The sequence below is a fragment of the Prionailurus bengalensis genome, chromosome D2 (genome assembly GCF_016509475.1).
Source record: "Prionailurus bengalensis isolate Pbe53 chromosome D2, Fcat_Pben_1.1_paternal_pri, whole genome shotgun sequence".
Classification (NCBI taxonomy): domain Eukaryota; kingdom Metazoa; phylum Chordata; class Mammalia; order Carnivora; family Felidae; genus Prionailurus; species Prionailurus bengalensis.
The window spans coordinates 61798921-61825961 of NC_057351.1; the positions used below are offsets into that span (position 1 = coordinate 61798921).

The window sequence follows — 27041 nt, forward strand, 5'->3', positions numbered from 1 at the left end:
AAATTCTGAGGGCCTTATGAACTCATTTTTTGGAATTCCTATGATGATTCCTAGCAGGTAGCTGTCAGACTGTGATAAAGGAGGCTGGCAGACCACGTAGAATGTGGCCTCACTGCGTGTTGCCGCTAGTTCAATACAGAACTAAAGGGTCCGTCTTCCTAGGACAGTATGTGAGGTACTCAGAAGAGACCACATAGAAAGTAAACTATCCAGACTTTTTTAGAAGGTGGAGGTAGAGAAGTAGATTTATTTTAATCCCATTTTTAATCTGGCAATTGAGAGTCATGGCTTGTAACATTGCACACGTTGGCCAAGTGTAGCCTCTTCTGAAGTTGAGTGATTCTACTGTACATTTCTATGGGACATTTGATATTTGTGCAGTTTTCCTGTTAGTTTCGGTCTTCTGCATCTTGTGTGTGCCATACAATCATAACTCCTTTGTGCTGGGATAAGTTATTGCATTAATTGCAGATAATCTTGTCGCTTGTCTGTTGCATAGGTGTTCATTTCAAATAATTTATGTTCAGGGAAAACCTTTAGATGCTTTGTAACCTGTCCACATTAATAGTTGTAGATCGAGGTCTGCCTATAAAAATCTCCATGATTAAACAAAATGCCAGAGGCTGTGTTCCAAGTACACCTAGTTTTGTTTTCTTGTGTTTATAGTAGTGTTATTAGCATAGGGCTCACACTTTTTTTTACCTTTCTCTCCCCTGTTGTTTCTCTTTTCATCTCTCTCCCCTACTTTTTCATTCTATTTCCTTGCATCTCTTTCTCCCTCTCTTCCCATCTGTTTTTCTCCTCTTTTTATCTCTCTTCCCTCTCTCTCTTTCCTCTTTCCTTTTTTTTTTTAACGTTTATTTATTTTTGAGACAGCATGAACAGGGGAGGAGCAGAGAGAGAGGGAGACACAGAATCTGAAATGGGCTCCAGGCTCTGAGCTGTCCGCACAGAGCCCGACGCGCGGCTCGAACTCGCAGATTGTGAGATCGTGACCTGAGCTGAAGTCGGCTGCTTAACCGACTGAGCCACCCTGGCGCCCCTTTTTCTTTCTCATTTTTATTCCCTTTCCTGTTCTTTCGTGTTTCTATTTCCCTGTCTCCCCACCTGGCCCCCAGTGTTTCTCTCCCCATTTCTCTTCCCTGCTTTGTCTCCCTCTCTCCCCAACCCCGTATCACCACCTTCCCTCTTCCCTTCTCTTTTTCATTCTGTCGCTTTCTCTCACTTTGATTAGATGGATCACAGTAAACATAATATTTATAAAAACTCTTTAATTGGAAATTTTGTATCTGAAATGACTTTTCATCTAACAGACCACATACATACTTTAGGTACTGAAAAGTGCTTAAAAACCAACCATGCCCAGTGCCCCATGCCATTTCCCATGTGCAGAACAGAATGACATCTTTCCTAGCATCGAGTTTCCTATTTTCCCTCCTTCCCCGCTGCCCTTCTCCTCCCCCTTACTGTGATCAAGTTCAGTAGAACCCATCTCTAAAGGCCATCATGGTGCTGCGGAAACCACAGCTACAATCAGACGATCTAAGCAAGTGGGAACGAGGTCTGTGGCCAGAAAGGACTATTAGAAACCCTGTCACCATCTTCAGCGGAAGTGAGTTTCTTAATTTTTTCAGTTACAAGAGTTGCTTCTTAGCCAAGTCTTTTCTATGACTAGAGAATGCGAAATGAACGGAGGAAGGAGCAGACGGTGCAGCCTTGCAGTGACAGAACCAGAACACTCCCCATTCCCGTCTTCCCTTTTCTGGTCATTCTCAGGCAAAGCTCAAGGACTCCTGAGCCCGCAAGTATGCACCTGGCTTTCCTGGGTTGCAGCTAGACCTAAGAGCTAAGGAAACCAAGGAGCTCAGGTTGAGCCAGTAGTCAGTCTCGCTCGCCAGCGGAGCGGGTTCAGGTTGGGGGCCTTTGGATACTATATCTATATAGAGAGATGTAGATCTATATAGAGACTGTTCCAGACTAAAACAGGGGTTCTATTTGGCTGTGCTGGCTCGGTAGGAAGTGAGCCTCCAGCTTCTGCCCTCTGGAGAGAGTTTGACAGGAGTGTCATAAGCCATCGCATGAACTGGTGCCAGGGGCTGTTCCGCCAAGGGGAGCTCACGGCTTGATGGCGATGCTTCTCTTTCTCCGCCTGCCATAGACTTGGTCACCTAGAAGTTAGAGGAGGAAGTTTAAACCTCCTGTGGCCTGTGGGCCTTTAGGTCAGCCAATTATAGCGACTGTTACAACTGCAGAATGGGCTTGTGAGATAAAGTCGCTTGTAAGACTCAGTTTCTTGACATGGTTTACCCTATTTCATCAGAGCGGTCCTCTTGTTCTCCACACATGGGCAGTCTTTCTCCCTAGCGGCTCATTGCACTGCCATGCCAACCGGTGGTTGGGGCAGCATCTGCCTTCAGTAATTGGCATTCGCCTTCAGTTTTCAGGGTTGCCCCGGAACAAATCCCCTACTTCTCTGAGCATCAGCCAGCCTCCCAGCCCTGCCTGAACTGGCAGCCACGGCTTACCTGTGTCTCCTTTCTCTCCCTTGTGCCCTTGAGGGCCGGGTGGCCCAGGCCGACCTGGTGGTCCTGCAGGGCCCCTCTCACCTGGGAGGACAGAGCGGGGTGTGCTCAGTCAAGTGGGAGCGCAGGACCCGGAGGAGCCACACGGGTCCCTGGATAGCACTGTCAAGGGGTGGCTCCCTAGCCAGAGTGGGTGGTCACAATGGTGGTCACTGGGTGGTCACAATCCCAGTAGCTATCTCCCTGCCACCACTTACCTTTGGGTCCTGGGGTGCCCACCTCTCCTTTCTGCCCTGGGGGACCTGGAATGGTTCCATAAGCTGCGGGGAGACAAGAGTGGTCTCAGACAAGAGGTCACCCTGGAGTTTGGGAGGTAAAGGGCTTTGTTCAGAGAAGCACAGAAGGGAGAGGTACAGCTGGGACCCACAAGAAGAAAATGGACTTAAGAATTTATCAGATTTTCAGCCTTTCAAGTGTTAATAACTGAAGTTTTTCAGGAGACTTTCTCCCACTTGAGACCAGGCCGCAAGGTAAGTGTTGGGAAAGCGATCACGGGCTGCTCTTACTTCGGAAAAAGTCCATGAGGTCCTCGGTCACATTGCTGTAGGCAGAGAAGACCTTGCTGATGCCGGGGGGACCCTGCGGCCCTGGCCGGCCTGGTGGGCCCTGGATGGTGTAGGCCATCCCCTGCAGCAGACCCTGACCTGTGAAGCAACAGATTGTAGGCACAGGAAGCAGGGTCTCTCAGCCCCTCTTTGCAGGACAAGAGCCCTCGGGTTGCTGAACTCCCGTGCCGTTAACCTAGATGAGGCAGCAGCAAGGGAGAAACCCTGCTGGCTTCCTGTGTCCCTCCCTGTGGACTGGCCCAGGCCTCTGCTGCCGTGGCCTTTCCTCAGAGGCTTTCTGGCGGCAGAGCTGTGCTGGTAGCTACCGGGAGAAAGGACTTCTTAACCAACCTCCCCTCCCCCCCACCCGTAACCATCGTTGTCATCAAAACTTCTGACAAGACCAGGTAGCCAGAGTAGCAAAAGTCCAAAGACCAACACGCCCTGTTTCCGGCCACACTGATCCCATTCTGACTGGGGCTTCTGAACTAAGCTGGCTGAGAGAACTCGCCCTGGACCACCTGCCTTCCATCCCCCCACCGCCATCTGATGCCCGAAGTGCCGTCCCCGTAGCCTGGGTGCTCCGTAAATGAGAGGGGGAGTTTCTGGAGCTTGAAATTCAAGCTGCACAAGGGCTCCCACCCAACCTCCCGGCTGCGCTAAGGGTCATGACTTACGCTGCAAGCTCTCAGACACCCGAACAGCCAGCTCGTTGTAGTCCAGACTTCCGGCAAAGCCAGCCCCGAATGGTCCACCTTCGCCACCATATGTGCCACCTTCTGCCCCGTAGCCTCGGCCCAGGCCCATGTCCATACCAAAGGCCCCCCCTTCGCCCAGGGAGCCTCCGCTGGCTCCTCCTACGCCCATGGAAGAGCTGTAGGAGGTGCCCCGACTGACTGACGAGCTGTGCGAGGAGGAGCCGCTGCTCCGACTGTAGGAGCCGTCCATGGACACCAGGCGGCTGTCCCCCGGTGGCCCTTGTGGCCCTGGAGGGCCCGGTGGGCCCACAATGAAGCTGCGTACATCTGGGCCTGTGGGGAGGAGGCACGTTAGGTGGGGCTCAGGTTTGGGGGTGAGAGAAAGGGAGTCTTGAGGCCTCTCCCAGGGTCTCACGGCCCCAAAGCAGAACGCAAATGCCAAGGCACTTGCACGGGAGCAGGCGTGCCGGCTGGGAAGAAGCTGGGCTCTCCTCGCCGGAGCTCACACATTTGGCCTCCCGGTGCCTTCCAAGCACCAGCTGCCCTCTCACAGGGAGGAGCAAGTTCTGGAAAAGGGGCACCTACTGGTGAGGTAGCTGATCAGTTCGCTCCGGAAGCTGTCGCTGTTTTCGGCGGCATAAGTTGCCAGGGCTCCGGAGACACCTGGGGGCCCTCGAGGGCCTGGGGGACCAGGAGGGCCTGGAGGGCCAGGGATAGATGACAGGCCGGCAGCTGGAGGGGAAGCCAGAGAGAGGTCAGGGATTGCCCTGCTGGCGCACTGAATTCCCAGCCTGCGCTCAGGGGTGCGGTTCCTGGGAAGGAGGGGGGTAGGGGAGGAGGGGATACTGGGAGCCCAGCTCCTGCCATCACTCCAGAGCCACTGCTCTGCCTGCCCTCACTCGGCCCAAATCCTGTCCCTTCCCCTGCGCCCTCCTGCCACATGATCATGCACTGCTTGTGAACTTCTCTAAGGGCTGCACTTGGGATCACCGTCTCTCCCACCAGTACCCCCTGTCACGGCTGAAAGCACCTCAAAAGCAAGCGTGTTCCTCTCCAGGCTCAGCCCGGTGTGTGCATCGGGAGGACTGCGTTTAACTCTCCATGGCTGCCCTTGCTAAACCATGGGGGCCCGGAGGCCAGGCTCTGGTCCCCTGCTCTCCTCCCTGAGCCTTACTGTGCAGGTAAGAGGAGAGGTCCTCCACGCTGATGCTGGACCACGCATTGCCTGGGATCCCTGGGGGCCCAGGGGGACCTGGGGGCCCAACGATGCCTCTGTATTCAGACCCTGAGACAGCAAAGGAGCACGGAGTCAGTGGAGGGGTCTGGGCCAAGGCCTCTGCCTTCCACCCCAGGCCACGTGGACCAGTGGCCCCTGTCCAGCCTTACCTTGGAGCAAGGAGAGGAGTTCCTCATAGGATGTTCCTGGCAAGCCGGGAGGCCCCGGGGGGCCAGGAAGCCCAATGCTGATTCCAGAGCCTGAGGAACAAAAGCCCAAGTTGTGATGGATTCTGATCAGACAGGGCAAAGCAGGGGGAAATGCCTTGTCAGAGAGGAAGCCAGACACAGGAGTGATTTGGACAGAAGTGGGATCCCAGCAGGGGAAGAGGGGCAGCAGGAAGAAACAGGCCGAAAGAGGAACTCAGACTACAGTTGCCATCGACACTGAGAAGCTAGGGCCGTAGGTCCTGGGACGAGTGCAGGTCAGCATGCAGGGGTGTGTCGGAGGTTTGCATGGGCACAAGTGGGGTGTGTGCAAACTGCCTGTGGGACGGCATGCCAGATACTCCTGGCTTCCTGGGCCAGGCTCGGGGCCTGCTCTTTCCCACAGACCAGGCCCTCTGGACTTGGTCTCTGGACTCTGGACACAGCTCAGCGCCCACCTCCTCCCTGGACCACCCCACTGACCGCCTGCCACAGGGGACAAGCCGGAAGGGTGGGCACTCACTGGACATGTAGCTGAGGATACGAGTGCTCAGTTCGGTGTAGTCCAGAGACTGCAGGGACCAATCCGTCAGGTACTGCCGCAGGGACTGTCTCACGTCCTCCCCTGGAAGTACAGGCTGCGCTGGCGTCGGCCCCACCCCGGGCTCCTGCACACCCACAGGCTGGCCCGGAGCTGTGGGTTCTCAGTCCCCCGGGAAGCGGCAAGCCTGCAGGTCCCCAACAAGGCACCCGCGCAGTTACCCGGCACTGGGGACCCTGAGACTTGCGGCCCCCTCCCCAGTCAGTGCTGACCCACGGAGGCTCAGAGGCTGGGAGCGAGGAGGAGCAGCACCCCGCCCACAGCCCTCTCAGCACTCAGGTGGGAGCGAGCTGGGCCGCAGAGCTCCCGCCCTCCTGCCCCGGGGCAGCCACTCACGCTGCAGGGCCGCCAAGATGTCCGCAGAGGAGATGGAGGCCGAGGAGCTGATGCCGGCCCCCGAGGCTGTCAGGAAGGAAACCTCAGGTTACCTGCTTCCTAGCAAAACCGAAGCAACACCCTCGTTGCTCCAGAACCCCAAAGACCCGGCCAGCTAGCTGTTCCGTTTGGGGAAAATGAACGAATGGCGGCATTAGGAGGCTGTTGTGAATGCACGCAAAAGTCAACAGTGGGGCTGTGTTTGTGTTCAGTAAGAAATGCGGTTTGTTTTCCAGAGTAGGCTTTAGCCTCACTCCTCCCAGATCCTGCCAGTCTCGATCCCTCTTCACATACTCAGGACACCTCTGTCAACCGCAAGAAGGCTTGCTACACGTGGCTGTGCACGTGGCCTCTGTTCTCGAAGCCGGATCCCAGTGGCCAAGAGCCCCGAGTTCCAAACTGAACTTCACATCCCGAAGGGCGAAGCAAACAGCAAAGTAAGCGAGGAGGCTCTGGAGCAAAGTGACCACGGGAGGAGGGGGTCATTGTGGGGGTGGGGACAGGCTTACTCTGTAAGTAGCTCCCGACACGGCTTGCCAGCTCCGAGTAGTCGAAAGTCTCTCCGGCAATGGTGGTGACAGGCCCTGGGGGACCAGGTGGGCCTGGGGGACCCTGAACTCCAGACAGGTAAGACCTAATGCTGTCGCCTGCCGACAAAGAAAGCAAAGTCGTGCCTGTCCCCAAGAGGGCGTGACCTCCCCCCAGAGACGGCCGGAAGCACCTCATCCCATCCATGGCCCAAGGTGGGGCCAGCAAGGAGCCTAGACTCTTGGTTACAGAGAAAAGTTGAGGCCAAGGCCTGTGCTGGATTAGATGCTACTTGAAGACTGAGGACCGACGAGGCTCCAGTCGGCCGCCATTTGACAAAGTCTGTACGCACATTCTTAGAAATCACACCCAGACGTGCAGCGGGAGTATGGGATGGGGGGTGCACACTTGTGTGAAAGTGTATGTGTGGCTGTGTTCCCACGGATGAGTGTGTGGGTGAGGACGCACCTGTGTGGGCTGCCATGAGAAGGTGGGTGTTGAGGGAGTCCATGATCATGTGGTTCTGGCTCCCGGGATGGGTTTCTGACCTAGGCCTGGCCCACAGGCTGCTGTATCCCGCCGTGCGTGCACACACACACGCACGCACACAGGCAAGCACACATGCGTGTGCACACACAAGCACATCTCTTTGGTAGCCTCCTGGCTCCCACCCACTCCCAGAGCCTCCCCCGCCTCGCCACACTGGTACGGGCAATGGGATCTGTCAGGTCTATTCACCTGGGGGGGAGGAGACCGGAGGCTTCCCGAAATAGCCAAGCTCCACAGAGCACTGGAGACGCCCGGCCGAGCAGACACGTCGGCACACGCACCCACACAAACTCACTCAGATCCCGGGACTCACTCTGCATGTACTCAGCGATGTACTGCTGGACCTCCCGGCCCGAGCTGCTGATAGAGCCTGGAGGCCCCGGCGGGCCTGGCGGGCCTGGCGGACCCGGCACGAACATGGTGCCCGATGACGATCCCCCTGTAGGAGGGAAAGCCTTCTGAGTCTGCCAGGAAAAGCCCACCTTAGGATCAAAGAAGGGCCCAGACACAGCTTCCACAGCACAAGGAGGGAGAAACAGATGGTGGCAAAGAGAAGGAAAGGAGGAGGGGAATGCCTATAAGCAGCCACTGTCTGGAAAGGGCACAGAGTTGGGATTTCGCTGGACCGGACCCTCCCTTCAGCACCCCACTTCAGCAACTCAGCCCCAGAGGCCCCCTCAACTCCAAACGCCCCTAGCTCCCAGGTCTGTCCTGTTCTCCATCATTCGGCATCGCCAGCCACCTTCACTGTACTGTCCTTCCCTCCCATCTCCACCAACCTGTAACCTCCTTAAAGGCAGTGCAGAGGCCCTAGCACATGGAGACGCGACCTGATCAGCACCGAATCATGGGTGTGGGAGGCGGACAGGTGAATGAATCAGTGTCCTTGCTTGAGGAAGGGGAGAAGACCTTTGGTTCTTACCTTGAGAGAGACCACCAGGAATGCCAGGAGCCCCTGGGATACCAGGATCGCCTAGAATCCAACACAAGAAGACCTGTTTGTATCACCTCCTCTAGGAAGCCTTCCCTGGTTGGGCCCAACCAAGTTTATCAGCATGTGACTCAACAACTGTCCCAGTCTCTCAGTCTTATTTCTGCAATGCTACCACAAGCCCCCTTCAGGCAGAGACTGGACTCACGTCCTCATCCTTCTCTCCGTCCAGCCGCTCCTTCCTCCCAAGCCTTTAACACCAGTGAGTACTTGCTGCCTTCTATTCACACTCTGCGGGCCATCCTTGCTCTCACGCCCCCTGCCTTCTTGGCTGCTCCCCTCACTGACCTTTGTCACCCTTGGGTCCCCGAGGGCCAGGCGGTCCCTGCAGGTTGAGTCCAAGAGAGCTGGAGCCTGGGAACCAACAACACAGTACAGTCACCCAGAGCTGAGGGGCTCTGGACAGAGCCAGCAGCGGGGGTGGGGGCCCAGCACTTACCTGAGGCTGAGAACCCTGGGAGGCCTTGCTCGCCTGAGGGACACACCCGAGGGGGGACCGTCAGTGGCGCGCTCCTCCCTAGGCCCAGCCCAACGCCACCTCCCTCCCGAGCCTCCCCAGCCCTTACACACGCACACATTCCCAACCCTTCCCAGAGACACCCACTCAGATCTACCCTCACTCATTTGTATCAGACTCATTCATGGGAAGCTCAAGGCTTGGAAGGTCAGCCTTGGCCACCTCACCCCACCCCACATTTTGTTTGATGTCAGCTCTACTGACCTTGGTGTCCTCGAGGGCCTGGGGGGCCTGATGGAAGGAGGCAGACACAGTTGTGAGATGCATACCTACCAGGTGCTGTGGCTGCAAGGGGCCCGTAGGGGAAGAGATGGGGCTCCTGCCGGAGTGTGGGGTCAAGCCACTGCGATGGCCACGTGTGCCAGCAGGCCAGCACAGCGGTGGGGAGTCTTTCTGGAGCTTCTAGCCACTGTGCCTCCCGCCATGCTCCAGACCGCCAGGTTCCTCCCGGGGTACGGCAGGAGGATGCACAGATGCCCCGGGTGACCCAGCCTCGTCCAGACTCTCCTGGCCACCCCGAGCAAGCAGGGGCACACGGGCTTCTGTGCCCCAAGACGCTACTCACCTTGGTCTCCCTTGGGGCCCGGGGGCCCAGGGGGCCTGGGGGGCCAGAGAAGAAGGTCTCTGCAGAGGAAAGAAGGACTTCTGAGTGTGAGCACAGTGGTATTTGTAAGGGAGCAGCTGCAAGCATGGAGCCTGGCATCCTGCGGGTGCTCAATTGGTATGTGGCAGATGGGTGGATCGATGGATGGGTGGATAGTGGGAAGGTTGGACGAAGGATAAAGGAAATAACAAATGGTGGATGGATAAATAGATGGGTGGGTGGGTGGATCTTCCACAAGGGACAAGTTTTCCCGTTCTACGGAGTCTATGCAAACACACCCTGGCGACAGGGCTGAAGGAGGAACATGGTGAGTCTGTCAGGAAGACCGCAAGCCTTTGACCACAGCGTGTCCCGGAGCTAGGGCTGGGGTGGAGAGTGAGGGGACTGGACTCTAACATTACCTGAGTTGGTCAGGAAAGATCCTGGTGGGCCTGGTGGGCCTGGCAGGCCTTCCCCTAATAGGAGAACCACCAGGACTTAGTAAAGCCAAGCTATGGGCCATGAACCCTCTGCCCAGGAGAAGTGGCCAGGCAGCCCTTTCCTGAGAGCCAGCCCAGAAGAGGCCGTGGGCGCCATGGTCTCGTATCTCTCACCAGGGAGCTCAGCTCTCACCTGCTGGGCCTCGGGGTCCTGGTGGGCCTGGAATGGAAGGTCCTGCAGAAAAGAGTGAGCAAGAGGCAATGCTGAACTCAGGGAGCTGATCCTGCCCCTGTGATGAGGACCCCGGCTTCCTCACTAAGTGCCCTGTCCCCCACAATTCCCCACCTTCCAGTGATCCCTGAGATGCTCACCTGGAGGCCCAGGTGGGCCAGGTGGGCCGGGGGGACCCCGTAAATCAAGACCTTCTGTGGAGAGAAAAAAACCAGAAATAAGCAAAAGCTCTCATGAAGCTGTTCCCCACCAGTCCTCATTAGGCTCATCAGCGCCAGGCGCCCGGGCTACACCCACACCCCAGAGGCCAGCTCTGCGTCACGGCACAGGGCCCTCCGGGACCCCCTCTGCTAGAGGTGCTCCTCGCTCACAGGCGGGGCAGGGCAGAGCTGCCATCAAATGCCCTGATGGCCAAGTACGTGGCTTTGTGTCAGCCCAAGTTCACAATCCTGCTCTGCTACTTCTGGCTGGTGACCGGGCAAGCTCTTGACTTCTTTCAGCCTCAGCTCACTCTTCTCTAAACCGGAAGTCTAAGACCTATGTCCCAGGAGCACTGTGAAGTCCCAGGGAGGTCCCAGGACAGAATGTCTAGCACACGGCAGCTGCGGGGCCACGGCTGGCTGCTGCCTTTGCCATCAGGTGTCTAAGTGGGAGACCCAGCGGCAGGTCTGCTTGGGCTCCTTAAAGGACTCTGGAAACAGAAGAACCCAGAAGTCACCCTCCCAGGCCGGGGCTGTAGCTGAGAACCCGTGGACCCTCGTCATTGCTCCCCGTGGGGGAGGCAGTTCTCTTGCCAGTCATTCTCCCAGCGCCCAGCTCCCTTCAGGGGCCCCACTTGACCCCGGTCCTCTGAGAATCCCAAGAACCTCTCCGACAGCTGCCCCATCCCTGTGACTCACCCCCCCAGGGCCGACAAAAGGCCTGCTGTTCCTTGGAGGCTGGCATGGCCTTTCAGAGGAACCAGTCACCCTTGCTCACATGAGGGCTCAGGATGACTCACTGGTCCAGCTGCTACAGGCCCCAAATGTGCTGCCATCTGTCCCGCTCCCGCCCCAGTGTCACCTCGCCCCAGAGAACATGGGGGCACTCACGGGCAGAGAGGACCTCAGAGATGGAGCTGCTGCTGCCCACGAACGATTCACCAGCAAGTCCTCGCTCCCCGCGGGGGCCTGTGTAAAAGACACGAGTTCAGGGGGGCTCCACCTGCAGCAAACCCTCTTCCTCCCCCATGCTTTCTTCTATAGGGCCTGGGAGGGTCCTGGTGGGTGGGGCGGGGTGGGGCGGAGCGCCAGGAGTGGGCGGGGTCTGGAGCATCAGGAGTGAACGTTCCTGTTTGCAGGCCCAACAGCCCAGGGGAAACTGGACCATTTTTTCCTAAGGCTGTTTTCTGGTGTTTGGATAAATCACTGGAAAGTAGCACAATTATCAGGATCTGGGCACAAGAGCCTCGATGCCTATGAAATAGCCAAGCTTGACCCTGACCAGCATGCCACAGAGCCCCAAACCCCTGTCCAGAGGACCCCTATCTTCTCAGAAACCCAAGAAGAAGGGCCCTGCAAGGCCCTTGATGAAGCACCGGATCACCCCGTGACCTCTCTTCCAAAATGCAGGTCTCCCACTTTAAGGCGGGGTCCCAAGTCCAGCCGGGAAAGGAAGCCTTCCCCCCCGAGCCCAGAGTCCTGTGCTTCAGGACTGACGTACCTTGCTGTCCAGGGAGACCAGCTGGGCCCACGGGACCTAGAGATGGAGTTGGGAAGAAAAGGCTTTACCACATCTCTAGGGTCACAGTTCTAGAAGGAACTGAAAAAAGGGCATGTCCAAACACACCTAGCTTGCTTACTTGAGAGCAATAAGCAATTTGAGACCAGACCTGTGGTCCATCCCATGAGAATCATGAGAATTCCTCTGCCAAAACCCGGGCTCTGGGACAGGCAGAGCTGCCCCCTCTGTTCCCAGTGTTTAAGAAACTTCTCAGCGCCCCCGTATTCTCCCTCTTACTGGAGCTTAGCAGAAGGGAAGGCTGATCCGTACTTGTGTTGGTTGTGCTAAATCACCTACTGTGTTTACACGTTTTACATTAAAAAAAAAACACAGATAAGGGCATGTGGCTGGCTCAGTCAGAGAAGAGCATGAGACTCTCGATGTCTCAGGGTCGTGAGTTTGAGCCTTACGTTGGGTGTCGAGATTAAATTAAAAAATTTTAAAAAATAGATATAACAAAATCACAGGTATTTTGGAAAAATATAAAAAAGTATCACCTATAATCCTTTAACCTGTAAACATCTCATTTCCTTACAGCATGTTTTCTTTCTTTTTTTTTTTTAATGTTTATTCTTGAGAGAGAGAGTGAGAGCAAGGGAGGGGCTGAGAAAGAGGAGACACAGAATCCAAAGCAGGCTCCAGGCTCTGAGCTGTCAGCACAGAGCCCAACACGGGGCTCGAGCCCACAAACCATGAGATCGTGACCTGAACCAAAGTCAGACACTTAATGGACTGAGCCACCCAGGCGCCCCCAGCATGTTTTATTTTCATCTTGTAAAAGTACAGTTGAACCTCAGAGCCACACTACTGAGTATCCTGTACTTTTAAAAACCAGGATGATCTTCTAGGCTCTAAGTCTTTGTGATTTGTAGGGATGTCACTGTGGTTGGACAATGTGGAGATAGTTTCTCCAAACGGATTCCTAGTAATTTTGTTGCCCTTGATGCATTTTACTCAATTGTTTTCCAAAGGGAAATCAACTGAAGTCACACCCAGGCTCCAGAGGCAGAACCACCTGGGCCCAATCCTGATTCTGCTACTTCTTCGCCCAGTGGCCTTAGGCGAGTCATTTACCCGCTGAACCTCCAAGGGTGCTGTGGGGCTTGGTGAAGGGTGCCTGCAGGGTGCTTGGTTGCTCGCTGGGGTGGGATGAGGGCTTGCTAGGCTGGGTGGAGGGGGCTCCCTACTCTTCCTGCGGTTCCTCCCTAGGGTTCAGGATTTGAGCAAACACTGCTGTACTTAAATGGAACCAAACGGCAAAGCAAGAAAGCAACTGACCTGGGGCACCCGGAGGTCCTGGTGGTCCCATGGCTCCAGGAGGGCCCGGGGGCCCTGGGACAGTGATCGTCGATGACCCCTCTGGAAACAGAAGACACATGGAACAGGGACCCTCATTCTTCTTGCTTAGAGGTGCTGGGACCCAGGCCATACTGTGGGCAGGTCAGGCTAGCGCCTTCTGCTGTCATTACCTCTGACCAGAGAGCCCTTCCCTGCCTGCCCTCCAAAGCCCAGACGAGTGCTGCTTGGAGGGCGCTAAGGCAGAGCCAGGGAGGATGTCCAGGACATGGGAGAAAGTCACAGGAAGAAGACCCCTCCTGGGTCTGCCTACCTGAGGTCACAATTCTGCCTGGAGATCCAGGTTCACCTGGGAGGGGAGGAAAAGGAAAACAGTCATTCCCAGGTTCAGCTGGTGGCTCCATAAATCACTTCCAAGGCTACTTATGGAGTTTGAGAGCCACTCCTGTGGCTCCAACCTATGGGCTAAAGGCATTTTAATGAGCTGAAGGGGAGCACACAGGATGCATTAAGCGCCAGTCTCTCTGCCAGAGACCCTGAGGCCACATCAGGCTTCCTGGTCCACATTAGCTTTAGGAAAAGCCAGCACTCTGCAGAGGAGTGTCCTTGGAGGATGTGGGAATCTGCCTCTCCGCAAGGCCAGAAGGAGGCTGACCTACAGTCAGCCACGCTCCCACACTGGGCCTCTCGGGCTCTTGCTGGGATTTGCCTTAGATGGAAAACTCCCAAGAGGTCAAAGGACAGAGGCAGTAAGTCTGAGGGGTAGAGCCTGGTCTCCAGAGTGCCCCTCAGAATGCCAGTTCCAGGACTGTAATGGGGGTTGTGCAGAGGCGAGGGAGGGTGTGAGTTACACAAAGTTTGGCAGGTTTCTCTTCTGCCTGAGTCTGAGAGGGTCGAAAATGCAAATGTGGGTGGAGGACTTCCAACAAGGGGTTTTCAGGCTCACACTTCCCCAAACTTTACAGACCACTGGATGCTGCCTCCATGAAGCATCTCTTGGGACTGTAAATGCACAGACTCTGGGGAACTGAGTGAGCAGAGTGGAGGACAGAAAAGCCCTCCCCCGGGGATTCCTCGGGGGCCTCTTCCATAATTTCCCATGGTCTGTGGGCAATTCCATCACTCACACACTGAGGGAGAGTACGAACCTCCTTGGAGGAAGTAGAGGGTGGTCTCTGCTTGCTATGGGCCAGTCCCTGGGGTCAAGGCCAAGAGGAGAAAGCACTGGTGTTTGGTCTGTGTTCCACCACAATCCAGTGTTGGGTGAAATGTCCACCTCTTGTGCACACTGCCCAGGGAGGGTCTACAATCCCTCTTGGACAAGAAGTCACAGGCCCTCGGGAAAGACAGGGTGTCTGGTTTCCCCAAACCTAGTGGTCTCTTACTAAAGGTGCAGTCAATCCATGAGCAGATCTATGGACCCAGAGGTATGTCTGCCAGGGAGGCAGGAACTCAGTTGTGATTATTTTGGAATTACATTTATTTATCCCAGAAGAACTCCCTGGCCCAGTTAGTCACTGGCAATAGTTTCTATAAAGTAGTAATTTTATTCCTAGGGTCTCCCCAAGATGATAGTGACTGCTCAAGACAGCACAGCTCCACAGGATGTCAGGACTTGGGAATGTGGAGTCACAGGGATGGGTGGAGAAAGACTGTTTATCCCTGGACTGGCTCAGGGTTGGTATCTAATGGTTACAGAACTGGACAGTGGCAGAGGAGAACAGGAGGAGAGCATCTCCCTGCATGTAGGGTTAGCGTGCTGGCCCTGGGCAGACCCCTCCCCTGAAGAAGACTTTCCCTCTTAGGACTCAGGCTTTGCCCTCTAAGGGCCATCTTGAGGTACTCCTCCCTGCCTGCATCAAAGCCTCCTGAGAAAAGGACGTGGGGCCCCAGCCACACTGAGGCCCCAGTGAATGGAAAGGATGAAGGTGGTCCCTATTCCAGGGAAGGGTCATGCTAGGTGTGGGGGTGGGGGACCAATCCTGAGCCAGGGAGACAGAGAACAGATGGGGACATTTTAGAGGAGATGGAAAGGCTTTGAGGGGCTGCATGCTTCCAGATCCTCCTCCGCAATGGCCTGGAGACATCTGGTACCAGGGAGGGCTCAGGACTCTGGGGTCAGGAGGTGTGGGGGGAGCAGGCTGGAGGGAGGGTGTGAAGATTCAGGACTAGTGATCCAAACAAATCCCTGGTTCCCTAGCTTCCCGGCTTTCTGCTAAAGCCACTAGATGCCACTGTTGATCCAGGCTCTGGCCAGAGAGGGGCTCCCTCCTGCCAGCCTCTCCCCTCCTGCAAAAAAATGGCTAGTGAAAAGAAAGAATATCTGCTTTGGAAAATCACTTACCTTTAGCTCCTGGTCGGCCGGGGGTTCCAGGAAGTCCTGATGTGATTAAAAACAAGTCAGTCTAGGTGATTAAGCCCAGGAGATTCCAGACCCCTCTGGTAGTAACTGCGCTCTGTCACTGGGCACAGCCTTAAGCGCTGCTGAAACATGGCTCTGCCTTCTGCTTTAGCCTGGGGGCCCCTCGGAGGAGCCCCTTGCTCTGAGCCCTTCCCCCTCTCTGCGAAATGGAGTGACCTCTGGGCTTGAGGACATGGGCTCAGGTTTGGGGGATCCCAGGGAGTCTGGATTATGAGCCTCTTATAGCCTGCCACTCAGCCATGGTCCCCTCCCTCTGCGGCTGGTGGTGGGCCAAGCTCTACCAGGAGTGTGTGAAGGAGGTCCCTGTGCACTCAGCTTTTGTGGGGAGATCTGCTGCTTGGTGTCATTTTACATCTTTGCCTAATTTCTTTTAGGAGTTGGGGCTGGGCATGGTGACAATCTCTCAAACCCAAATGTCAACACCAGTGCAATCATAGGACAGACTCTGACACTGAAGCTGTCCCAGAGATACTGGGCCTCACATGAGGTGCGCTCCCCTCTCCTGCCCCACCATTGCGGAGACCAGGCCTCTGGGAGCCCAGCAGGGCTCCTGTGCCTGAAGCCTCCTCTCCCGGGGTCCTGCACCAGTGACTGGGCAGACAGAATCGGCACATGATTTGGCCTGGTTTCTCCAGAATGGCTTTCTAGATTGTTCTCTGTGTATTTTTCCTTCCTAATATGTTTCTTATGACTCACAGTGAAAGAACCTGAACTAGTTTTTTCCAGGGGAGTGCAGGGAGGAGAGGAAACTCTTAAGGTGACTGGAAAGGCATTTGCAGAAAGCTGGAAGCAGGAGGCTGGGCAGGTGGCATCTGGAGGTGGGAAGGGCCTGATGACTCACCCTGAGGTCCCTGAGGTCCTGTGAGACCTGCGGAAAAGAGAACACATGAGAGAGATTGAGAGAGAGAGAGACATGAAGGGCTGAGGAGCCACAACCTCGGCTGCGGGAGGACAAACTCAGGATGCTCCCCACACTGGACAAAGAGCTGTTCTTTGGGCTTTGCAAGGAAGTGACCACTGCTCCATCAGGCAATGGTTCTTAGCCTGCTTGGAGTCCTAGACTCTTTGCATCTGAGAGCGATGAACCCAGAAAGCTCATACAGTCATGGATCCCCAATGCTGCCCCCCAAATCCCCTCCCTTGGTGCTCCCCATCTGTGCACCCACCAAAGGAGCCAGGAGGCACCCCTGTTCCAGCAGCCCCTTGTCGAATGCTGCCTTGCCTCACAGCTCTCTGGCTTGCTTTGGTCTGACCCTCCCGTAGCCCTGTGGCTCTGGCTCCTGCTGGGCCTTCAGGTGGAAACCCTAACAGTGGGCTCTCTACTCAGACTGGTGTTGATGAGTGTCCAGGTATGGCCAGAGAGGAGGTGGGTGGAGGGGACGGGCTCAGAGGAGCAAGGCATGGAAATGGCCTTAAACTGCATTTTTAAAAAAATTTTTTTTTCAACGTTTATTTATTTTTGGGACAGAGAGAGACAGAGCATGAACGGGCGAGGGGCAGAGAGAGAGGGAGACACAGAATCGGAAACAGGCTCCAGGCTCTGAGCCATCAGCCCAGAGCCCGACGCGGGGCTCGAACTCACGGACCGCAAGATCGTGACCTGGCTGAAGTCGGACACTTAACCAACTGCGCCACCCAGGCGCCCCTAAACTGCATTTTTTAAGAGATTCCTTGCTCCTTTCTAGAACTCCCAGCTTTCTGTTAATCTCTGCTAATGAACCGTGAACCTCTCTCTTCCAAGTTGCCAGAGTTGGTGACCCAGTGGTGTCAGAACCCAGTCACTGAACACAGCACCAGGCAGCTGGTGTGGCCACTCCCTGCTGAAATGCTGGAGGAAAATGGGCTAAGGCACACACATTCACATATACACACACACACACAGGCCGTAGCTCCCCTTTGCCACTCTGTTACCTGGCTTTCCTGGGTCTCCAGAAGGCCCTGGTGGGCCACGGGTTCCAGGCATCCCTGTCAGACCCTGTTCACCTAGACAGAGCATGAGATAAAGAAGGGTTTTCCTTTTAGGAAAGCTGAGCCGGCCGGCACATCTGAGCCTATGGTTTCTGGGGTTTTACTAATTTGCTGGCAGGTGGAAAGGAGAAGGGAGTAAGACCTGGGCCTCATGGGGGTCCTGCTGCCTTATGATTAAGGGGACTGGGGACTGCATGCTGGGATGTGGGCAGGGCAAGGCCAGGCAGTGAGCACGAGGAGAGCAGATCTGCAACCCACCTCTTGGGCCTTGGTGTCCATCAGGGCCAGCGGGTCCTAGGAAAGCAGAACCACATATCACCAGTTACCCCAAGAGCTACTTTTGGGCCTCCCTCCCTCGATGGCCCCACGGGCTTCAGCCAGTTGTCTCCCAGGCGGGAGCCCGTGCAGCCCTTCCCACAGCTGCCGACCACGGATGCCACTTTCTCCCTGGCCTCTTCCCCTAAACCAGGGATTGTGTATTTTCCTGCAGAGAACTAACGGGTCAGCAACTCCCCATTGCATCCCCAGGGCCTACTGCAGACTCCGCATGCACCAGATGCTCAATAAATGCCTGCCTCGTTTACTCAAGGTCCTGGACGTCAAGGTCCTCCAAGTCCTCTCCTCTGCTCTGGGTGTTAACGCTAACCTTTGTCCAAAGTGGCGTCCTTCTGGGACTGTATCTTGCTTTCTCCCACCCCTTTGTCTCTCCTCACTTGTGTTGTCTCTGCAGAGACTTTTCCAAAATGACCATGATGAAATCTTCCTTGCTTTGTAAGGCCACGTGAAATGCCTCCTCCTTCATTTCTAGTAGGAAGGAATCTCTCTCTGCCATACCCTCATAGTGCTCTGTGCCTTTCAGGGCACCTGTCCCTTCTACAAGCTTTATCTCCCCTTGCGAGAGGTAAAGCATTTTACTTGCCCCACATGGCATCCTGCCTACAGTCAGAGCCTCCTCATTGTGTTACATGAACGGGAAACTGAACATACCACATCCCCACTGGTGGAGCTTAAACCCTTTGGGACTTGGTCCTAAACGCTCCGCCCTCTGAGGGTTGTTGGTCAGCTTCCAAGTCCTGGCTGACAAGCACCTTGCTAAGGGTCAGCAAAATGGTTAAACCCTGGATCTGGCTGTGACACCAGCTCTGGAGTACCAGGGTTATGCCGGGAACAGCATGGGTTCTAAGGGGCCTCAATGCTTATCTGTCCTCCCCAGGGGCCCAAGTGGCCTCGAGGCAGGGACCAGGCTGGATGGGCCACCAACCCAGCAGTGACAAACCCAGAGACAGAAACAGCCTGCACATGGGCCCTCAGACAGACTGGAGAACAGGACACGCAGCTCTAGAAGCAGGCTCTCGGCTCTCTGACCTCGACTGGAAGGGGCAAACCCACTGCATCCGTTCCTTTGGGACACTCACCCATTGCCCCTTTAGCTCCAGGCTCACCCACGGCGCCAGGCAAACCTCTCAAGCCGGGCTCGCCTGCAAAGGAAACAGGCTTGCTGACTGGGACTTCCACGATACGCGTGTTCCCCACCCCCAAGACTGCCACCTCCCCAACCAGAGGAGCTGGAGTAACAAACAGAGGCTGCGGACACAGCCCCTGCTTAGATTCTATGGTCAGGTTCCCCAGGCAGCAGACACAGGCAGGTCCGGAGCCACGTCCGGTCTGAAGGGATGTGCAGATGAATCATTTCCCTGGCAGCACAGAGCTGCCCCTGTAGCCAAAGCACCGTTTCTACGGATTTCTTTTTTAGTCATTCGAGCTGGCAGAAGGTTAAGCAGATGAGAGGCTTGCAAGTAGTGTCAACTTTCTGCTGCTCTGGGAAGAGCCTAATTTCCCCAACTGGATCCCCCCGAAATAATCCAAGACGATCATAAACTCCCTTTCCTGTTCCAAACATTTACCGTCTGGACTATACGTACATTTTGATACTGGTTTCTACTCCATTCATTGTTTTTTATTTTATCCTGTCTTGTGCTTTTTCCCTAGATTACAAGTTTCCCGAAGGTTTTTAGACAGAGCTTCTGCCTCATATTTGTGTATTTCTTTCCACCTCCAGTGCCCGCTGGGTTTACAAGAAGTCTTTAGTGGATGAAATCAGATTCCTGTGCAAGACTGACCTGTGAGGCCTCGGGGTCCTTTCTCCCCCTGGTCACCTGAAACAGACATGGGGCAGGGTGGGGTGGCAGGAAGCAGCAGTCGGAGCAAGGAAAACACCCTCACTCAGTGAGAGGGACCCTGGCCACAAACAGTTCTCACTGTGCCCTTGAGTTGCTGCCAGCAGAATGTCAGTAAGACCCAGGCACTGCTGAGGCCAAGGAGCTCGCTCTCCCCCGGGGTCAGGACGCCCCCACAAACTACCCCAGCCCCTGCTGTTGCACAGTGAGTGCCATGAGTGCAAGGAGAGCCAGACGAAAGAGGAAGTGCCTCAACACTGCATCCTGACCACCCTGCGGCCACCCGACCACAGTGCTTGTGACATAGGTGCTCGGTTTCCCCTCTTCCTGCCTTAGTTTCCCTATCTGAGAGGCTGGGCTAGAATGAGCTCTCAGGTCCAATCCTGGACCCTGAGACAGGTTCCCATCGGGGCTCCCAGGAGTCAGGCGGACTATGGGGATGTCTGAGCAGTGGCAACGTACCTTTGGGTCCCGGTGATCCCATGGGACCTTTGTCACCTGAAAAGGTAAGGGACAACTCTGTGTAAGGAGCCCCAGAGGGGATGACCAAAAAAGGGCGGTGTCTGTGTGCAGACAGGCTCTCTGCCATCCTGACCTGCCCTCTGCTTACGTACCTGCCAGCCCGTACAGCTGCTGGTCACATCCACTGGCCCCTTCCTGTCCCACCGCCCAGACCTCCTTCTTGAGTGAGTGGCATCTACAGGGTGGCATCCCCTTCCCCAAGCTCACCTTTGACACCAGGGAGTCCAACTTCACCTCGGAGTCCTTGGGGACCCACAGAGCCTGCAAGCAAAGGCAACCATGCAGCTAGGTGAGTGGCCTGATGGACCGATGGACATGGACACAGGCACAGATATGCACACGCACACACACACACAGGTGCAAGCACAGCCTGGGGTAAAGTCAAGGGCTGCTCTCCACAGACTCCTCCCCACAACCCTGCTACATCATCCTGGCCCAGTTCCTTGCCCTAGTGTCACAGGCCCTGATGTAAGGACACCTCATGGGGCCGTGGCAGAAACACTGGTCCGCATTACAGTGTGGGCTACAGCTCAAGATTCCCAAGACAGCAGAAGGGCTCTGGCCCACAGGGAGGAGGTGGCCACAGGGACTTTGCCACAGGACAGTAAGTGCCTGCTGCTGAGGCTGCCAGAGGGCCATGAGCCCTGAGCCAGGTCAGCACGGAGCTCCCCGAAACCACTGGGAACCTGACCTCAGCTTCAGGGGACACGTGTATGGGCGGGAGTTTTGGACCTCTGGAAGGCTCCATATAATTGCTTCTTTTGCTTTAAAAATGTGTTTCTTTTTAGCATCCCTTTCTTTTCCCCAGAAACAGCATCTATTTTTATAAGCAGCACACTGACCTGGGGGACCCCGTGGGCCAGGAGAACCACTGGAACCTGAGAAGAAAGACAAGACCACAATCATCAGGGGCGAGCCACAGGCCAGGGACACGTGACCCCACAGTGAGGGGCAGGTGGGGCTCACTTCCAAGTGAAGGCTGTGTGTGTGTGAGCATTGCCCACACAGTGTGGGTTCGTGCCCAGACCCCAAGTCAGTGGGTCTGAGAGAGACCCCAGTGCAAAGTTCTCCTGAGGGAAGACACTACAGCTGGTGGGATCGAGAGACCCCTGCTCCTTCCCGGTCAGAGTAGAACACGTGGGCCCAGGGCAGCAGCAGGGAGGGGAGATGGGCATCAAACTGAGAAGGCCCCGTTCTCCCTGAGCTGTCCAGACAATGCTTTTGAAGGAGTGCAGTTGGGCAGCTGTTGGGTGAGGAACTTAATCTGACTTGGGACTTCCTGACCCATCCACCCACTTAGGGGCCACATAACAGGGCCACTGAAGAGAGACAGAAACACGGTCCCAAAAATTCCAGCCCTGGGGTCAGTTCCAGCCCTGACCCCCCAGGCACTCCTTTGTGGGGGGGGCTCTCTGGGCCCATTGTCCCTGCAGCAGGTTAGGGCCGTCAGGATCCACTGCCTGGACCTCTGTGATCCATACCATCCTGGCACTTGACTTACCTTTGGGACCCACAGAACCTGGGACACCAGGTGGGCCCTGAACACCAGGCTCACCAGCAGCCCCTGGGGAGAAAGCAGAGGATGCTCAGTTTGCTCGCCCACCCAGCCTGGCAGTGTCATTTGTGGGCAATACTTCCCAACTGCTGGTGGTCTCTGATCCATCAGATACCTCCTTGAGGCCACAAAGCTGCAAAACACCTTCAGTTTCTACCCCCAGAGCCTTTATAGCCCATGAGGTCTGGCCCACAGGAGCCACTCAATAAATGTTTGTTGCCTGGTTGAACAATATTTTTAAGACAAAGAGGAGCTAAAAATAAAGCTCTTGCTCGTGCTCTTTTGGCATTGTGAGAATTTCTAGAATCTGTGCCTGGTTTCATCTGATGAAAGCTGACTCCTGGTTAAGAATCTAGTTGTAAAATCTTCCCAGCCTCCTCCAGGGCTGGGCCTGTGTCGAAGTCTTTCTATCTCTCCTTCCCTGCCTATTTCCAGCCATGAAGGTTTGCGGGCCCACCACCCTTCTCCACCTTTGGTCAGGCTCTGCCCTGAGCCTCTTACCTCAGACCTGACCCTGCACTGCCTACGTGGGACAACCCTTTCTCCTTTTGACGACCTTCTTTGTGGATTCTGAATGCTGCAGGGTTCTTAAATTCAGACCCAAACCCACAGCCCAGCCCACACCCCCATTAGAGTGTGGTCTTCACAGGGCCTGGCACAGAGCCTGGCTCGAGGTAGCTGCTCAGTAAAGGCCATTGAAAGAAGGAGGGAGAAAGATGTGAGAAGGAAGCATGGACATAGCTAACCCTCCTGGTAAAGGAAGAGCCTCTTACCTCTGTCCCCTTTCTCTCCAAACCCAGGAGGCCCTGCTTCACCACGAGGTCCCATGGGGCCTTCTCGTCCTCTCTGGCCCATGGGACCCTCCATGCCAGGCTCTCCTGAAGAAAGGAACCTCAGAGTTAGGAGCCAGTGCCCATGGCTAAGGGCTCCATTGGCAGCATCTCACATGATCAAGAGGCCCTGTGCTCCTCCGTCTGGACACTCGGGCTTTGGTGGGCTCTAGCCCAGCCCCCATTGCCTCTTTCTCACTGCTCCTGTGCCACAGCACACCCTTGCCCCAGGGCCCATGGCTGCTCCCTCTGCCTAGAGCATTCCCCCCAGATCTCCCCATGCCTGGCTCCCTCACCATCTTCAAGTCTGTTCAAATGGCACCTTCTCAGTGAGGCCTTATTCAAATTTACCCCCTCAGTGCGCAGTGCCGTGTGTGGCTCTGTCTTTCCCGTTTCATGATCTACCTCCTACCCTGCTCTGTACTTCACTAATTTATCATGTCTTTCTCCCCAACCCAAAGATAAGCAGCGATTTGTGTTTTGTTCACCAATGTCTCCCGGCTCCTAAAACAGGGTCTGGCACAGAGCAGGCACTTAATGAAATGTTTACTGAATGAATAAGGGAATAAGAGAATGGAAAAAGCGGCTCTTACCCACACTGCCTTTTTGTCCCTTTGGTCCTTCTGGACCTGGGTGGCCCAAGAGCCCAGGGATGCCTGTGGACACACAACGACACCTGAGCCCTGTTTTCCCCCAGAACCCGGGAGCCAGGGGCAAGCAGCCCGCAATACCAGCATGCCATCAGAGGTTACACACCTGGAGTCCCCGGGAGCCCCCGATCTCCTGTGGGGACAGAGATAAAAGAAGTCAGAGGACTTGTGCCTGTTGCCTAAAGGAACCACTGGGAGAACATAGGATTGCCACATTTAGTAATTATATGGGATGCTTAGTTCAGTTTGCACTGCAGATAAATACTGAGTAAATTTCTAAGGTAAGTATGTTTAATGTGATATTTGGGACACACTTACAGTGAAAAATTATTTATCTGCAATTCAAATTTAACGTCTTGTATTTTATGGCAAGCACGGAGTCAGGGACTCCAGGACCAACGGTCCTCCTCACCATTGTGGTCAGGAGGGGTGTGTGGCCTGCAAGCTGGAGCCTTGGGGAAGGGGGCTGATGTAGTTACCCAGGCTGGGGTGGGGGGGGGGCAGGGAATCCCCAAGAGAAGTGGATGGCCATCAAGCAGACGAACCCCCAATTCCTGCACTGAGATCTCTCGGGAAGGGAGGTAAAGGTGGGGACAGAGGGACGACTCTGTCTCTTGAACCGTGGCTCTCAGCATGGACTCTGCACCACCAGCCTCAGAACCACCTGGGGCGATCAAGACCCTAGACTCCAGGCCCCACATCTGCCGAATCAGAGGCTCTGGGAGTGGGGCCCAGAGTCTTCTGGCAACGCTCCTACCCACGGAATTTGAGAACCCCCCTCAGCTAGAACAAGGGGTGCTGCTGTGGTCATTGGGATTGGAAACCTCTTCCACCCGTGGGCCTGTCCCACTGACTGTCAAACCACTTTTCTAAGGAAAGAGATCAATTTCCTACAGCATATCAATGAGTGTCACACAAGTTAGCACATGATTGTTCCTCAACTAACACCGTGGGGCACCTTTTCCTGTGTATATGTCCTGTCTCCCTGCCAGACTGCCCACCCCCGCAGGTAGGTGGCACTACCCCAACTGGAGTCCCCCCCCAGGAACCCCCCCCTCCTAAGACTCCTGGCAGCAGGCTCCTCAGCTGCAATGGTGGTTCCTGACCTGGTTCATCAGAATTAACCTAGGGGGAGGAGGATCCAGTCCCAGAGGATCTGATTCCTGGCAGGACCCAGGAATCTATTTCTAGAAATCCCCCCAAGGATTGTGTAGAGTAGCAGGTCCTCAGGCTGCCCTTTGTTGCTGAGGGAGATGCAGATCCTTGATGCAGATCCCTTGTCCTTGTCCGGGAAGTCCCTAGAACCCTGAGAAGGGACAAGGGACAGTGCTGTCCCAGAGACATAGAGCCCTGCTCTGTCACTAAGCCCTCTGACCTCAAAAGCCCAAGGGTCTGCAAGTCCTACATGGAGGGGAGCTGGCCCGGAAGACTGGGTGTGGGGGAATCAGACACAGGCTGCTCATTTTAAACCAGCCCTTACTGATACTTTAGGTTAAAATCTCCACATTTGATTTACCTTTAGGTCCTTGACTTCCCATGTCACCTAAAATCAGAAACACACGAAAACTATGAGGTGGGGTAAGAACCCAAGAGCCACTCTCTCCTGGTGTTTTCGGACCCACAAACGTCACTGCGGTGTGGGCGGGCACGCAGCTTGGTGCCCTTCAGTCTCCAACCACGTCACTGGGGCACGTGGCTGGGCCTCTCTTCAGTGATGCCCAAGGTCCCCTCTTGTTCTAAGATATCCTGACTGTAAAGTCAACTCTCAACCCTCCCGACAGACACCTTAAGATCTTTCTACTGCTCATCCTTCAATTTGGAAAATTTCCACCCAGAAAACCTGTTCCACAGGCAGGAATGAGAGCAGTGTGAGGGCTCAGTCCACCCCAATACCTTTAGGGCCGGGGCTTCCTCGGAGATTTCCTACGAGAGAAGGTAACATGGAGTTAGCTGCACAGCTTGTACATGTGTGTCACACACACACACACACACACACACGTGTGCATACACACGACGGGGTGGGGGGGGCACCGCGGTCTGGGGGAAGACACAGAAGCTGGGACGAGGAACCAGATTCCAAGGGGTGGTAGTTGTGTGATCTTGGGCAATTCTCCTTCACAGACCTCAGTTTTCCCAGCAGTCAGATGGGATCACAATGCTGGTCCTCCCTCCCAGGATCCCTCACAGGACGGAGGGAGCACAGGAGCCCAGAAGGCCTTCGCCCTGCCCTGCACTGTACTCACCGCTCTCTTGTTCCGCCATCAGCTTGCCCTTCACGAACAGCCAGAGCGCCTCCTGCCCGTGGCCATCAAGCCCCAGTTTCCCCAGGTCAGCCCCGACGCCGGGCACAGCGCCCTGCAGCCAGTCCTTGTTGCTCCGCTCCACCTTCTCGTCGTAGAGCAGCACCCCGCTCCGGCTCTGCTCCAGCTCGGCCACCCGTGCCTTCAGTGCCCTCACCTCCTCCGCTGAGACAGGCGGACAGAGGCTGGTCAGCCAGGCGGGGCCTCCCAGCCGGCAGCACCCTCCCAGCCTGCAGCACACCCCGAGGTGGGCCTGATGTGGGGCTCTGGGGACCTTTGGCCGGAATCTGTACAGAGACCACGTGTCGTGACCACCAGTGGGGGCAGCTGCTCAAAATGGTAACCACGCCCTGAAGAAACCGGGCCTGGGACTCTTCTCACAGGAGGAGGCCACAGAGCAGTCCCCCATCCTCCCTGGGGGCTGCTGCGAGAGCCGACAGAGACCCATAGGGGTGCTTGGAAAAGGTGAAAATCAAAAAGGCCCTGAGCACGCACGGCCTGATGATTACAGGCAGCCAAATGCGTAGTAGGCTGTCACAGGGACGGAGGGCCCTGGGCTGGGAGCCACACCAGAACCCCAGTTCTGCCACCAAGTGGCCATGGGACCTGGACCGAGTGCCTCCAGTCCTGCCACTGAGTAGCTGTGGGACCCGGACCGAGTACCTGGAGCCTGGCTCCCCACCTGCAGTAATGAGGGGTCCTCCCCGATTGCCTCCGGCCCCTGGATCTCTGACACGCAGGACACTCACTGCCCCTCCAGATGGGCAGTGAGGCCTGGTGTCCTGCCACTGTCCTCACGTACCCAGAGCAATGAGGCCGAACAGCAGCCCCAGGAGCAGCAGCCAGGTGAGCAGCAGGCCCAGCAGCCACTTCCACCAGCTGCAGCAGGAGCCACAGGGGCACCAGGCCGGCGCCGCCCCCCATGGGCCCCCTCCGCCACCTTTGCCACCACCTCCACCTCTACCGCTGCCCCCGCGGTGATTGTAGCTGTGAACATCTGTGGAAGACAAAGGAGGGGTAAGGGGAATGCAGTAGGCTCCTGCCCTCTTCCCTCCAAATTCTGGGGTTTTCGGTGACTTCCTGGGGGCCTGAGTGAATGCTAGCCGGGGCTGGCAGCTCCAAGGCGGGCAAGGCTGGCTCCTGGAACACACACAGGGCCACAGCTGGGGAAGAGCACACATGGGACAAGCCTGGGCTAGAGGTGTATGACCCAGTGGAGGTCCCTTCACCTGTTGCCTTTCTCATAAAGTGGGGTTAAAAGATTCCCCACTTCATAGAATGCTTGCTGATGAAAGGAGGTAAGGCAGGTATGGGCATTAGCAGAGGATGCAGCCCAAAGCACTCAGTTTAAAAATCTTGATGATGAGCATGGATTTTGCTACAACTTCCTGAATTTGGTTATGGCCAAACCCAAAGCGTTCCCATCTCCCTGCACACCTGCATTCCGTTGGGCCCCTCAGCTCCTGTGTAATCCCTGCAGTGCCCGAAATTACACTC

At 55.8% G+C, this 27041-nt stretch overlaps 1 protein-coding gene across 1 annotated transcript in view; it reads right to left on the bottom strand.

Moving 5' to 3' along the window:
• Positions 1-1261: 1261 nt before the first annotated feature.
• The window catches only part of COL17A1 (collagen type XVII alpha 1 chain), a 51389-nt gene continuing 25609 nt past the window's right edge, over positions 1262-27041 (bottom strand). The window contains 42 exon segments of the mRNA XM_043597448.1: positions 1262-2168; positions 2526-2606; positions 2780-2842; positions 3089-3226; positions 3805-4158; positions 4411-4557; positions 5000-5110; positions 5212-5301; positions 5771-5872; positions 6185-6250; positions 6733-6870; positions 7614-7739; positions 8223-8273; positions 8580-8645; positions 8731-8763; positions 9013-9039; positions 9374-9409; positions 9412-9432; positions 9814-9867; positions 10025-10066; positions 10204-10257; positions 11155-11232; positions 11765-11800; positions 13103-13183; positions 13434-13469; positions 15465-15500; positions 16384-16410; positions 17454-17525; positions 17769-17804; positions 18926-18988; positions 19631-19666; positions 20150-20185; positions 20417-20470; positions 21052-21087; positions 21711-21773; positions 22538-22642; positions 23188-23250; positions 23351-23377; positions 24761-24787; positions 25138-25167; positions 25488-25709; positions 26347-26541. Coding sequence (XP_043453383.1) covers positions 2116-2168; positions 2526-2606; positions 2780-2842; positions 3089-3226; positions 3805-4158; positions 4411-4557; positions 5000-5110; positions 5212-5301; positions 5771-5872; positions 6185-6250; positions 6733-6870; positions 7614-7739; positions 8223-8273; positions 8580-8645; positions 8731-8763; positions 9013-9039; positions 9374-9409; positions 9412-9432; positions 9814-9867; positions 10025-10066; positions 10204-10257; positions 11155-11232; positions 11765-11800; positions 13103-13183; positions 13434-13469; positions 15465-15500; positions 16384-16410; positions 17454-17525; positions 17769-17804; positions 18926-18988; positions 19631-19666; positions 20150-20185; positions 20417-20470; positions 21052-21087; positions 21711-21773; positions 22538-22642; positions 23188-23250; positions 23351-23377; positions 24761-24787; positions 25138-25167; positions 25488-25709; positions 26347-26541 — 3212 coding nt within the window. The 3' untranslated portion in view covers positions 1262-2115.